The sequence below is a fragment of the Balaenoptera ricei genome, chromosome 10 (genome assembly GCF_028023285.1).
Source record: "Balaenoptera ricei isolate mBalRic1 chromosome 10, mBalRic1.hap2, whole genome shotgun sequence".
Classification (NCBI taxonomy): Eukaryota; Metazoa; Chordata; class Mammalia; order Artiodactyla; family Balaenopteridae; genus Balaenoptera; species Balaenoptera ricei.
Window position 1 is genome coordinate 98,705,240 of NC_082648.1, and position 15,254 is coordinate 98,720,493.

Sequence of the window (15,254 nt, forward strand, 5' to 3'; positions counted from 1 at the left end):
CATGCCCTAGTTGTGGGGAGACTAACTCCATGTCTTCCCACACTGCCATCTTGACTCCCATAGATACTACTTTTTACATAAAAGTAAACAATCTTGTATTGCTGGTTATCTTCCAAAATAAACTGCAAGCTTCTTGGGGGCTAGGATTGCCTTGCATTTCTTCATACACCCCACAGTGTCTCCACAATCCCTTGAATACAGTAACACTCTATATTTGGTAGATGTTTGGACTGGAAATTATATGTCGCCCCTAAATCTTTAGGCCTGTTGCCTACTTGGCCAGCAGGTGCCTCTATCCTAAGGAAGGGGAGGTGCTTCCTCTCTGAAGATAATACAGTCACAGTGACCTCACTTTAACCTGGGTACTAGAGGACTAAGGGAGAAAAATAGATTTTCACCATTCTTTGGAAAACAAGAACTCAGACTCAGGAGAGACATGATTGAAGGTAACAGGGTAGTGCATTCCAAAAGGCTCCTCTAACCTAAAATTTCTGGATTTCTTTTCCTTACAAAGGGATATTTTTTTTTTAATTTTTTTTTAGCTTTTTTTTTTAAGTTTCATTAGGTCCCATTTGTTTATTTTTGTAAGGGCTGCATTTTTTTAAATTAATTAATTAACTTATTTATGGCTGTGTTGGGTCTTAGTTTCTGTGCAAGGGCTTTCTCCAGTTGTGGCAAGCGGGGGCCACTCTTCATCGTGGTGTGCGGGCCTCTCACTATCGCGGCCTCTCTTGTTGCGGAGCACAGGCTCCAGACGCGCAGGCTCAGTAATTGTGGCTCATGGGCCCAGCTGCTCCGCGGCATGTGGGATCGTCCCAGACCAGGGCTCGAACCCGTGTCCCCTGCATTAGCAGGCAGATTCTCAACCACTGCGTCACCAGGGAAGCCCCCGGGATATTTTTTTAAAATGTGCCTTGAAATTCCTCAATAAAAAAGGCTGCTGAACATTACTTAGGAAATAAGGAATCAAAAACATTGGGTGACTATGTAGAAAATAAACTGACTTAAATTCATAGAAGGGTACTGTTAGGTTATATATCAAACTGTTGATGGTAATTACTTCTGGGTGGAGAGCAGGTCAAGGACGTACATTTTTACTGTTTGAAGCCTGTACAACCAGAATGTATTCACATGTAACTTTTGCCAATTAAGAAGGATGAGGAGGAGAAGGGGAGGAGGCCATCATCTCTGTAAGGAAAGTTGGGAAATGTGTTATTTAACTGTGTACATAGTCATGATTCAACAAAACAGGAGTTTTGTCACTAATGAGGATTTCACACCAGAAAGTCTATTGTGGTTCTAGAGGATTAACCCCCAAAGACGCTATAACTAATTTTTAGATGTTTCAATAATTTTTAAAATATTTTAATTAATTAATTAATTTTTGGCTGCATTGGGTCTTTGTTGCTGCACGAGGGCTTTCTCTAGTTGTGGCAAGTGGGGGCTACTCTTTGTTGCGGTGCATGGTCTTCTCACTGCAGTGGCTTCTCTTGCTGTGGAGCACGGGCTCTAGGCACGTGGGCTTCAGTAGTTGCAGCACGCAGACTCAGTAGTTGCAGTATGCAGGCCCTAGAGCACACAGACTTCAGTAGTTGTGGCACATGGGCTCAGTAGTTGCAGCATGTGGGCTCTAGAGTGCACAGGCTTCAGTAGTTGTGGCACGCAGGCTCAGTAGTTGTGGTGCACAGGCTCAGTCGTTGTGGCACAGGGGCTTAGTTGCCCCATGGCATGGGGGATCTTCCTGGACCAGGGATTGAATCCGTGACCCCTGCATTGGCAGGCGGATTCTTAAACATTGGACCACCAGGGAAGTCCTGGAACTTTCATAAATTGCTGGGGGGAATGTAAAATGGGGCAGCCACTTTGGAAAACAATCTGGTGGTTCCTCAAATGATTAAACATAGAGTAACCACCTGACCAAGCAATTTCACTTCTAGGAATGTACCAAAGAGAATGTGTTGTACCCAAAAGAAATTAAAACATATGTCCAGACAAAAACTTGTACATGAATGTTTATAGCAGCATTATTCACAATAGCCAAAGGATAGAAACAAGCCAAATGCCCATCAACAGATGAATGGATAAAATAATGTTGTATATTCATAAAATGTTATATAGTCATAAAAAGTAATGAAGTACTAATACACGCTACAACTTCTATGAACATTAGAAACGTACTAATTGAAAGAAGTCAGTCAAAAAAGTCCACATATTATATGATTCCATTCATATAAAAGTCTAGAACAGAGGACTCCAAAGAGACAGAATGTAAATTAGCGGTTGCTTACCAATAGCGGGGGAGGGAATTGGGAGATGAGGGAGTGATGCCTAAAGGGTATGGGCTTTCTTTCTGAGGTGATGGAAATGTTCTAAAATTGCCTGTGGTGATGGTTCCACACATCTGTAACTTACTAAAAACTATTGAATTGTACACTTGAAATGGGTGAATTATATGGCATGTGAATTATACCTCAATAAAACTGTTTACAAAAAAATCAGCATCACCACTAAGGATGAGCCCATAAATAAAAATAGAAAGAAAGGGACTTCCCTGGCAGTCCAGTGGTTAAGACTCCACGCTTCCAATGCAGGGGGCACAGGTTCGATCCCTGGTCGGGGAACGAAGATCCCACATGCTGCATGGTGTGGCCAAAAAAAGAAGAAGAAAAAAGATAAAAGAAATAATAGAAAAGTGACTGCTTAACTTACTCCAGATTTTAGTCGGTCATGCCTAAATCCAGTTCTGAACCAAGTTCTGATTTGGAGGAATTTGATCCCTACTGATGTAGGTGGGGGAAAGGGCACCAAGCTCATGAGTGGAAGTAGAATCATGGCAATCTGCAGCCACTACCTGCTGGACCTAGAATGCTCAGGGAGGCCATTCTGGGTGGAAACAGTATTTTGGAACTTAGCATAGCACACGTAAAGCCCAATCGGCACCTCAGATAAAGAATATACTGTTTATGAGGATGGTGAATCAGCTTTAGAAATCGGATTTATGAAGTTTGGGCGGAAGAAAGGCTGGTCTCATATCACCTGTCACAGAGTCTAATACAAAGACCCAAAGCTGAGGGAAAAGTCTCAATTATCATATTTATATATATATATATATATACATTTAATATAACATATAAATTCCCTTAGTTGGTGACTTTATACTGCATTCTAGTCCTTTTCTATCTCTGCATGGCTTGGTGTTCTCCTGCTCTGATATTCTACTGCCTTCCTCATATCAGCGCTTGCACACATTGTTTGAATACTCTCACACGGATGCTGGTAACTAAAATATCTTTAGAGTATGTTAGATAGATATGCTCCCTACGTTATATTGTTTACAGCACTTATCTGCACCTAAAATCCCCTTACTGGTTTGTATGCTCCTTGACTATCTCCTTCCATCCCAACCCAAGTCCCACAAGAGCAGGGACCTCGTCTGTTCTGCTCACAGTGTATCCCTATTGTTTAGCAAAGTGGCTGGCACGTGGCATATGCTCAAAAATTCTTTGTTGACTTCTTGATTAGCAGAGTACCTTTGGTACAAGGCGACAATACTTATTAAGCACCATTATTAAGTCTCCTGTTAGGTACCGGAGACACAAAAATGAAAACTGCACTCTAGGACCAGGAGCAACAGATGAAAAACATGTGAGAAGGATGATGCCAGCATTCTCGTTTTAATTACATAGTATTCTTTCTGCTTACATAGTCCTAAGCTTGTGCATTTGCTTCTCAGCTCCCTTCTGCCTGGACACATTGCACACTTTATTCACTTCAGACTAAGGAATATAGGTATCATGTTGTACTTAATGTGGGGAAATTACCAAGATGCTAAATCTTGGGGAAGCCACGTCTTACTTTTTGTCAAAATACATATTATCCCAGGGATTACAACTCTAGGTACTCTGGCTTAGACAAACCTAAATTCAACACTATACCCCACCTCCCTCAATATATATACTCATTGGACAAATATTTATAGAGTACTCATAATAATGCCTGGACACAGTAATGGTGATGAGGAGTGTGGGCCTTTAATCTATCCAGGGAGGTAGGGAAGTAAACAGAGAAATACAACTTAATGCAGAGGTTACTTGATAAGAGCTCTAGCCAGGGTATTATGTTCCAAAACGACCAAAGAAATAAAAGCACACAGTGAACTCTGTGTTAGAGACATTCTTACCTGAGCTTGACACTCAAATGATGCGCCTATTCTTTTTCTCATGGGCATTACTGCATAAATCATACCTGAAGGAAAGATGCGGGGACTCACAGACTTGAAAGAGTTAAATTCTTAGTAAATATGTCAACCAAGTAGGAAAAAAGATTCCAGTTTTTTTTTTTTTTTCATTGCCTGCATAGTGAATCTACCTTCCATTTTTGGAAAAAAAGAGAAATAGTACTGGTAAGCTTTTGAACTTACTTGCTAAGTTGCTTATTAAACTAACAATCAAAACCACCAAGTGGCTATAATGTATCTACTTCAAACCCTGGGTCCTTTGTAATAGTATATCCCTCAAGTCCTCCTTTGAGAGTAATAGGCTCACTTCTTCTAGGAAGACAGCATGGTGTTGTGGGAAAGGATGGGACTTGGAGTCAGAAGACCTGTGTTTGAGTCCTACTCTGTCACTCTTTGTGTAACCGTGAACAAGTCATTTCACCATTTGAACCCATCTCCCCACCTGTAAAATGGAGAGCTATCATCTGCCCAATTCATCTCAGCGGTATGAAGCGAGTACCAAGTAAGACAGTAGATGCCAGATTGTTTTCTAAACTATAAAGCGACATATAAAGATTATTCATATCTGTATGCCAGTGCTTATCAAGTGCCCAGTATGAATGTACTCAAAAATATCTGTGAAATAAATTAGTATCTTAAACGCTCCTGGGGCACAGATCAATGAGAGGTCTAGTTGGCTGCAACTTAGAAGCCTCAATACTTAGAAAATTTATTTCAAATTATGTGGCAAGGTTTACCTGTTTACATTTTTTTTTAAAGATTTTTTTTCTGTGGACCATTTCTAAAGTCTTTATTGACTTTGTTACAACACTGCTTCTGTTTTTTTATGTTTTGGTTTTTTTGGCCCCAAGGCACATGGGATCCTATTTCCCCAACCAGGGATCGAACCCGCATCCCCTGCATTGGAAGGCAAAGTCTCAACCACTGGACCGCCAGGGAAGTCCCTACCTGTTTACATTTTAACAAATACTTGTCTAGTAAAGATTTAAATTGATTTTTAAATTCATGGGTCATCAAAATGCCTTTTACCTCTTTTCTTTCCTGCTCTGCCTTTTAATCATTTTTCTGCCTATTGGCACTTCTATCAGATGGTGAACAGAAACGAGGGAGTCACTCAACTGCGGATCAGTCAATTTTGCAAGTTTTTATTAGTGTCAGTAAAAACCAGTAAAGAGGTGGATGCTACTGGACAAAGGCTGTGTCCATTGTTTCTCTGCCTTCAATTTCTATAGAGATTGAGAGCTGCCAGCTTTAATATCTGGCCAAGAGAAGATGATAAATTGTGGATGACAAATTAAAAGTTTAGGCATATGCTTGGGGAAAGGAAAAAGTAAAAGAATATAATTTCAGCGAAATACTACCTACTCCATTCTTCCCTTTTTATAGATAAAAAGGGTGCTTCAAGGCAGTGCTCCACCAAGTTCAAGCCACAGGTTCTATGCAGATTGCTCATCGAGTCTAAGAATGCTTCTTTTTTTGTTTTAACTGGGAGCAAATTTCACTAGGCATCTCTGACAGCAGTGATTTATAATGATGATAAAGGAGGCTGACTGCAATGCCCTCTGGTGGCCTAAAGGTTTCGCCATATCTGCAGCTGCATAAAACAAAAACAAAAAAACAGCCATTTTCTATCAAATAGCTTACTTATAAAATAAAAAGTCAACAAAGATAAATTGTAAAAGTCTTCTTTGCTTTTCATAACGATCATAATCATAAAGCATTTTTACAGAGGCACTTGCCCAATGTGACCCCATGTTCATGGTGATTCAGAAAATGATTAATAGCAGGTCCTTGCCCTCTAGAATTTGCCATCTAACAAAGGCACAGGAGCAAGGATACAGACTTGGAACCAAGGCTCAAAGGGGAGAACTGTGGAAAGTACACAGGCTTTAGAACTTTGGAGAAGGATTAAATAAGATAATTTATGTAAAGCATCTAGTATGGCAACTGGCGCATGGTAGGTGCTCAATAAATTATTATGTTTTAGCATGTGATATTCAATGATCCCAGCCATCTGCTGGAAGAAATCTAATTTTCAGCAAATCTAAACTCCTATTATGATTACTTTTGATATACCTCATTTAACTCTGAATTTCATAGGACTGTTAAGAGAATTAAATGAAAAAGCATGTAAAGCTCAGCCCCTGGCATACAACAACTCTTCTTCCCTTTCACACTCAGAATGGAATTCTCCTGCAGCTTGCCAAAGTAGAGGTGAGGAGAGAAAGAAAGTGTTTCCAAAGTGACAAGGAACATAAAGGAATAGATAGGATGAAATTTTAATTTAATAACATAATTCACAGGAGGCATACCTTTTGACCTGGTAACTGGATATTCCTGGAAATTTTTCTTAAAGAAGTAATCAGAAAATATAAAAGGAATCATATATTAGGGATTTTATCACATTATTTATAATAGCAAAAAATTGGAAACCACCTAGAAGTCCATCAATAGGAGTCTAACTAAATAATGACACATTCATACAATGCAATTCTATATAACAAATTATGACATAGATATTTACTGACAGCAAATTATATTTGAGATGAAAAAGTTACAAAATGGCATAGTTTGATCTCATTAAAAAACCCTATCTATAAACATATCTGTGAATGTATATATTTAAACAAGTCTGAAGATAGATATAGTTAAATATTAGCAGTGATTTCTAGGCAGTAAGAATATAGGAAGATATATAAACATATATATACAGGAATATATCCTTACTCTCTTCATTTTTCTTTTCTGTATTTTCTGAAAAATTTTTAATGACTGTGTATTATTGTTGTTAAAAAAAGCCCAAAAAAGCTAAAAGAAAAACTTTAAACCAAAATGAAAACAGAGATACCTCCAAGCAGTACAAGACAGTGAAAGATTATTGGATAGAATATCAGGAGGTCTGAATTCACATTTTTGACTCCCAATCCTTTGCTATGTGACCTGAGCCAGATCTGTGTCTCCATTTCCCCATCTATACAGTATAAAAGTAATTAAAGTAATTCTTACAATAGAGAGAATAAAGTGAGAATGAGTGCATTAGGAAAAAAATCTGTAAATGCCACACCTATAAACTCGTTGTAAATTAAAAGAGAAATAGAAAGGACTTTCTCAATTGTTAAATTCCCCTTCCCTTAAGTCTTCACTGCTTTTATAATTTTTAATACACGAACAAATGCACGATAAAGTACTTAGGGTTTTAGCCTCAACTAGGCTCAGAACTATTTTCTAAGTAAACATGTCCATATTGATCCAGATAAAGTGCAACTCCAGACCTTGATAGTCACAGCAATTCACGATACCCTAAACTACTCTTGCTGGCCCTTCTTCATAGAGGTAGAACAAAATGATTCATGTCATGTCTAATTTTCAAAGTATGTTTAAAATTAGATTTTAAATTCATGGAGTACAGGGAATGTATCTTCTTTGTTTAGACCCAAATCTAACTATAGATAAAACTGTTAAGCAGGATAAGGGTCCTGATCGCCTCTTCTTCCTTGTTGCAGGTTCTCAGTAGCCACCACCATTCCAACATGTGTTCAACTCAGAGATCTAGGTTGGGAAGCTTCTGTGTCCAATTCAAATGAATGTACAAGTAATAAAGCATCACCCTCATTCTACTTTGCAAAACTACTTATTTCCTACATCAGGAAGGTCCTCTAACTTCCCTGGTGGTACAGTGGCTAAGATTCTGTGCTCCCAATGTAGGGGGCCCGTATTCAATCCCTGGTCAGGGAACTAGATCTCACATGCCACAACTAAGAGTTCATATGCCACAACTAAAGACCCCGTGCAGCCAAATAAATAAGTAAATATTTTTAAAAATAAATAAACTAGTGGCCTAATTAACTTAAAGAAAAAAAAAAAAGAAGGTCCTCTACCCATTACTTGGTGTGCCCTTTATTTATTTATTTATTTATTTATTTATTTATTTATTTATTTATGGCTGTGTTGGGTCCTCGTTGCTGTGCGTGGGCTTTCTCTAGTTGTGGCGAGCGGGGGCTACTCTTCGTTGCTGTGTACGGGCTTCTCATTGCGGTGGCTTCTCTTGTTGCCGAGCGTGGGCTCTAGGCGCATGGGCTTCAGTAATTGTGACACACGGGCTCAGTAGTCGTGGCGCACGGGCTCAGTAGTCGTGGCGCACGGGCTTAGTTGCTCTGTGGCATGTGGGATTTTCCCAGACCAGGGCTCGAACCTGTGTCCCCTGCTTTGGCAGGCGGATTCTTAACCACTGCACCACCGGGGAAGTCCTACTTGGTGTGTTCTTAATTCAAATGTTGCCTTCTGATTACACAGACCAAGACAGAGGTGGGCCCAGCCTCTCCATGCTCCCAAAGCAACTCCTGAACGTTTACATTACTTTTTTTTTTTTGGCAATGCCGCGTGTCTTGTGGGATTTTAGTTCCCCAACCAGGGATTGAACCCAGGCCCTCGGCAATGAAAGCACAGACTCCTAACCACTGGACTATCAGGGAGTTCCCTACATTACATTTCTTATGAGAACTCATTAGTGGTAGAATTCCAAGTTGTTTTTTGTCTGACCCCCATGCAGAACAATGAGCTACATAAGGGCAGAGACTAAGTATTATTCACCAGGGTAATCCCAGCAAACTGCCATAGTGCTTGGATATGGGAGGTAATCAAAAACGATTTCTTGAATAAATGAATAGAATGTTATTCCTAGAATAGGAATTTGCAATTTAATAAGGTCCTACATACCACACCCACATAGGAGAATCACCTACTGGGCTGGCCATCTACTCTGTCAATAGGTTCTACAGAAACTAAAGCAAAACAAGAATGAAGTACACATGGAAGAATTAGATAAGCGATACCACTACAGTTAGATAATTTTGGTGACTACAATTAAAGCAAAGAAATAATTGATCTTTAAAGGTTAAAAAAGCCAAATGACTAGCAAAATAAAGTATACTTCAAAAAAGTGTGAACTAATTAATCTAAGGAAAAGAAATATGAAAAACTGATAATCAACGACCAAGAAAATGCCAAAGGACAAGAATTCTAAAATATGTAAACTCATAATTAACAGATGCACTTGATTGGAGAAAGGTCAGCACTATCTTTAGCCAAAAACACTCATGCGACAACTGAGTGCCTACCCTGAGTGACACTCTACTTGAAAGTCTCGTTTCCTGCGCTGGAAGAAGTTGGTATCTGGGGGAAGACAGAGATACTGCAATTCAAAACTCAATGGAGTAGGTCGATGATAGACATATGTACAAAATAGTAAAGGAGTACAAAAGTCTTTGGAGGTGGGTGGGTAGGAGGAAGCAAAGTTCCAGAAAGGCTTCCAGGAAGAGCGGATGCCTGATCTGGGCAGTTCACCAAGAATAGTAGGAAGAGATTCCTGAAACTGTAAACACAGGCACTGAAGCAAGAAACAGCATGGATTTATGGAGCCACCCTTGGATACAGAGGCCACAGGCTTTCCTTGAGACTTGTAGCATCATACTGGGGTTCAGATAGTTCATTACAGAAAGAATTACATATCTTCAATCATATGCCCCTCTAGGTTGTAAAAGGGAACCATGCCCTGGCTTAGAAGTCTTACTTTTAAGGATATCTGAGGGATGTAGTGTGGCAATGTAGAAAGTCCTGGAGTCAGCTTAAATTTTAAATCCTGACCCTCAATCATTGAGTGACCATAGATAAGTTACTCTTGAAGCCTTAACTAGTTTGTTAATGGGAATGAACCTCATATATTTAGAGTTATTACAAAGATATCAAGATGTATGTAAGTTAACTGTGTCTGGCATTTACCAGGCACTAATGCACGGAAGTTCCATTACCCATTTTCATGGTTAGTTCCAAACTGAGTTTTCCTTCCCTTTCCCCAGATTGGACATCATTTGCTGGGTTCCACAGTTCACTGCCCAGTCTACGAACATTTTTTGAGCATGTCTCCTTGAGTGCTGTGCTAGGCACTGGTGCCTTGTCCCTCCCTCTCCCTGAACCTTCTATCCATCTCCTAATTTCTTCTTCACTCTGCCTTTACATAGTAATTTTCTTTCTTTTCTTCTCTCACCTAGCCCATGGATGAGTTATTTTCTTGTCTCTTATGTCCCAGTGAACACAGTTTTCAGGGGCTACCAGTATGCCCCATAAACATCAGCACTAACCCAAGGCCCTTTCATTTCTATAGTGGTAAAAACCCTCTGAGGGTCACATTAATTACATTCACTGCATATATAAATATCCTACAAGTGAATCTTCGTATATATTTGGTATTCTGGTGACAGTCAACACTGCCAGGTAGGTAATTTACCTGCCCAGAGGGAGGGCTCTCCAGAGATGTGTGGCATTTGGTGCCATGAAGTCACAATTCTTTAGCTTTTCCAGAGAGCCAAGATGAGACGCTAGCTCAGCCAGTGACTTTCTGCTACTGAACCAGTTTGTATTTTACTGATGAACTGATAAATGTTTGGGGGCCTTAATCTGAATACTGGATAAAACATTAACTTATTGGATTTGGCTTCACTTTTGAGGAGGTACACAAAAGCCTCCCAGAAAAGAAATGTTCACAATTAAAACAAATGGAAAGAGGAAACACTGCCCCAAAGTAAAACCTAGAAGGTTTTCTTGGTTCAAACAGCATTTATCTGATGGATGTTTTAGTGATAGATGTTTACTAGACTTACTGTGGTGATCATTTTGCAATATATATGTACATCAAATTGCTATGTTGTACATCTGAAACTAATAAAATGTTATATGTTAATTACATCTGAATAGAAAACGCTGGCATTTATTAAGCACATTTATACGTCATGTACTCTGCCAGATGCATATATATATATATGTATATCTACATCCTCATCTATCTATCTATATATATATGCCAGATGCATATATATATGTATATCTATATCCTATATATATATGTATATCTACATCCTGTTCTAAAGATTAAAGAAGGATTAAAGAAAAATTTTAAAAAATATATAAAACAGCCTTGTGCGGTAATCATTTCTATTAGACAAATAAACACATAAAGACTAAGAAAGGTGAGGAAATGACTTGTCTGTGGCCACAATGCTTTTAAGTGATAGAATGAAAATTTGAATCCAGATCTGGCTCAAAATCCAGTGTGCTTTCCACCGAACCACAGTTGCATCTATTCAAACAGTCATATCCCTCATTAATAATAATAATATTATAATAATAGTCATCACTAACATTTATCTAGCTTTCTCATGTGGCAAGCCTTGTGCTAAGAAATTTATGTATATGATCTCATTTAATCCTCACAATCACCCTATGAGGTAGGTTTATCAAGGTCTCCACTTCACAGTTGAGAAAACTGAGTTTTATACCAGTTCAGCGATTGCTTTGTTCCCACAGCTGGTAAAGAGTAGGACTGGAGTTGAACCTAGGTCTGTCTAATTCCAGAACCTATTCTTGCAATCATCACACTAGACTGCAGGAAACCCAACTTTAGTCCTGACTCCAACAAGGCAAGTCGTTTGATAGTTCTGTCTCAATTTCCTTGTTAATTAAACGGGGATACTGTTACTCGTCCTTACCTATTTCACAGAGATATTGGGGTTATAAAATGAGGAAGCGTACAAGCTTTAAGAAGGGAAATTGCTATATAAATCTAGACTTGTCACAAGTTTCACTCAGATCTTCCCTCTCCCACGATCATAAAGGGATTTAGCTGACATCATTAGCTCTCAAACATCCTCTGAAGTGGGTAGTGAGTATTATTATCTCCACTTATCAAAAAGCTGAAGCACAAGGAGATGACATAACTTGCTAGTCAGTGACAGAGCCGGGAATAAAACCCAAGATTCTAACTCCCACTGCTTTTGTTCTTATGGTAAATCCTATTTCTGCATTTCAAACTTAATTGTAAAATAGACAAGGGTGGAAATATTAGTGTCCACTTAAAAACACAGACTAAATTTTCTATTGAGGTGACACTAACATAATCCCTAAGGCTCTTAATCCTCACATTCTAGAGAAACCTCATAAAGAATCAAAAAGAAAAAATTTTCCATTCCCCTAGTATAGACTTCGGCTCCTTAGTTTTCTCAAGCAACTTATTAATAATCAAAGGTTACAAAACCGGGTGAGTCATTACCTAGTTTCAACTATGCAGTGAGTCTGTAAGCTTCCAAAGGGAATATAAACCTCATTATGAAATTGTTCCTTCATAAAATCAGAAAAGAAAGAAGCATCAAATATATTCTCACATCATAAACATCTAATATAACTATATAATCTGACTTGGAAATTATTTAAACATACCAACAATACACAATACCCTGAGCTCAAAATTCAAGTTCCAAAGTGAACATCAAAATTAAAATAGTAACAAAAGTACACATGGCACCTTTATGATCATTCTTCTCCCATGCTCCCCACCCAAGCCTCGCCACAGACACAACACATACCTTAATATAAAATAAAAAGTAGTAATGGGGCCAATTCTCTGTCTTCAGTTCTCTAGCTTAAATAGGGGAGTGCTCAGTCTAGTTCCCAGATTATCAGTTCCTCTTAGTTCTTGTTTTCTAGAACAACACAATGATCTTTCAATTATTACTAGTTTAAAAATTACATATTTTGAAATTACCACAGGGACTAGAGGAGAAATAAGAGAAAGAAATTTTCACTCTCAAAATTGAATTTAAATACTGGAGTCCACAGACACTTGATTATTACTCTGACTTTGACTAAATTAGACTTATAAATGAAAAACCTGTCATTGTGTTATAGGGACAAAAACTAAGTCAAAAACTAAGTCAAGCTAAGTAGAACTAAGCTGTTGTTCTACTAATGTCAAGGGAGTTTGCTTCTTAAGTGCCTTGAGATGTCTAAATTCATTGCTGGCCACATAATAAAAGTCCTACGAACCTGAACATGTGCTACGAGGTGAAAGTAAATGATGACATAGGACTCCCAGTTTTTTCAGAGGTTGCTCTAATACATTAGTCTATCTTTCCTTTGAGAACAATCTTTGTCTTGGTTTCCATAATTGAAACCGACTGTATCTTCTGCGGGGTCAAGAGCTCTAAGGTCTCTTGAACTTTGACGTGAGTACAAATCACCTAGGTACCTTGTTAAAATGCGGAATATGATTCAGAAGATCTGGGACTGCGTGTCCAATAAGCTCCCAGGTGATGTCGATGCTACTGCTTGAGGCACCACTCTTTGAGTAGCAGGACTCTAAGGAATGTTTCCGAATAGAAATAACCTCAATCAAGTTTATTCTCAAAATATACAGTCTCTACCAAGAGTTTATAAAAGAAGATAATATTCCAGAGCCTAAACAAGGTATCTGCTCCCTCTCCCTTTTCTGTGATTTGTACCAGCTGCTTGTAAACTCAATGTAATACTGTAAAGGGCAACTTTTAAGAATGACTTTTGTGCTGACAATTTATTGGGGCCTATATGGATGAACGTAAAACCTCAAGTTTTGTAATGAAAAGGTTGATTCAAAATAAATATTTTAAAATTATGTCAAATACTAAATAAGTGATATTTACAAACAGTTTATACGAGAATCATTTGGAATTAATAATTTTCATTTCCCCCACAAAATAAATAGCTCACACACTAAAGAAGATACCTTTCCTTAAGCAGGAGGAAAAAAAATGCCAAGAAAAATAAAGTCATGCTTATGGCATAGTCATAACATTTTTAGTGAAGAAAATACCAAGATGAAGACATACAAGAGTATATGAGGAGAATTACATGGTAGCAAATTTGCCCTAGGACCTGGGGGAAGGTTCAAGGGAAAGGGACCATCTGGTAAATCTAAAAAAGACTTTACCTGGAAAAGATTATACATGAGAGCAAGAGTCTATTCCCCTCAAAAAAACCAATAAACCCCCATAAACTTTCAGTTTTAGGTTTTCAATAATGTTCTCTTTTCATATGGCCATTGGCCCAACCTCCCCCACAAAAGTCAACCAACCATCATAAAAACTAATTTGGTAACAGGTCAAGCTGGCTATACTCCATGTGTAAACTTAGATGCATTTCAAGCCAATGAGGGTAAAATTCTCAGTGGAAGGCGCAAGTAAAAGGGGAACCGCTTCTCTTCACAGAGAAGGATCCCGTCTTGAGCATCTCTGAGTGCCTGGCGGTGGAAGGTGCCTCAGCGCTTGCGTGCGCTCTTCAGCCCCATGACCGTGAAGGTAGCAGCCGTCAGTTTCTCATAAACGAGGAACATGAGAGCGGCAGTGAGGACTGTCTGCAGCAGTTTGGCTTCAAGGCCTTTGTAGAGTCCCATTATTCCAAAACGCCTAAAAGGAAAGAGGTGAGAAAAAACAAAAGGTTTTCAAAGAAGCAATACTGTTTTGCAAAGGTTTATTCTTAGGATCAAAAGAAGCAATGGACGTTTTAGATATAACGGACTTCTGTTGTTTAAGTACTTCTTATCTTTAAACGCATTTGGGGATTGATGAAAGTTTAGTATTTCTTCACAGCCACCATTAATTAGTGGAATGCTGACAGTATCCCACAGATAGGGTACAGATCCTAAAATCCTAAAACCATTTTTATGCCAAAATCTGGGATCTAACAAAGAACTCTTAGATCTTGACTTTAACACTCTCCCAACTCAGTTATTTCAACCTAACAGTCCCTAAATGGTAGGAAAGCTGCCAATTGGTTTAGATCATTGTAGCCTCAACAAAATGAGAGAAAGTGACAGAAATGAAAAGCTCTCCAATTCTGAGTCTTCCCATACATTTGATCTTCTTTTTTTTTTTAATTTATTTATTTATTTATTTTTGGCTGCATTGGGTCTTTGTTGCTGCACGCAGGCTTTCTCTAGTTGCGGCGAGCGGGGGCTACTCTTCGCTGCAGTGTGCGGGCTTCTCACTGTGGTGGCTTCTCTTGTTGCGGAGTACGGGCTCTAGGCACGCACGCTTCAGTAGTTGTGGCACGTGGGCTCAGTAGTTGTGGTTTGTGGGCTCTAGAGCACAGGCTCAGTAGTTGTGGCGTATGGGCTTAGTTGCTCCGCGGCATGTGGGATCTTCCTGGACCAGGG

At 38.9% G+C, this 15,254-nt stretch overlaps 1 protein-coding gene across 3 annotated transcripts in view; it reads right to left on the reverse strand.

Moving 5' to 3' along the window:
* Window positions 1–2,124: 2,124 nt before the first annotated feature.
* SLC25A17 (solute carrier family 25 member 17) overlaps window positions 2,125–15,254 on the reverse strand; it is a 58,153-nt gene continuing 45,023 nt past the window's right edge. For 2 of the 3 annotated variants that reach the window (XM_059937037.1, XM_059937038.1), the window contains one exon: window positions 13,705–14,505. In XM_059937037.1, the coding sequence (XP_059793020.1) occupies window positions 14,358–14,505 (148 nt within the window). In that variant the 3' untranslated portion in view covers window positions 13,705–14,357. Of the gene's footprint in view, window positions 5,832–6,549; window positions 6,587–13,704; window positions 14,506–15,254 lie in introns of those variants that run through there. The other variant, XM_059937039.1, reaches the window with a different exon arrangement.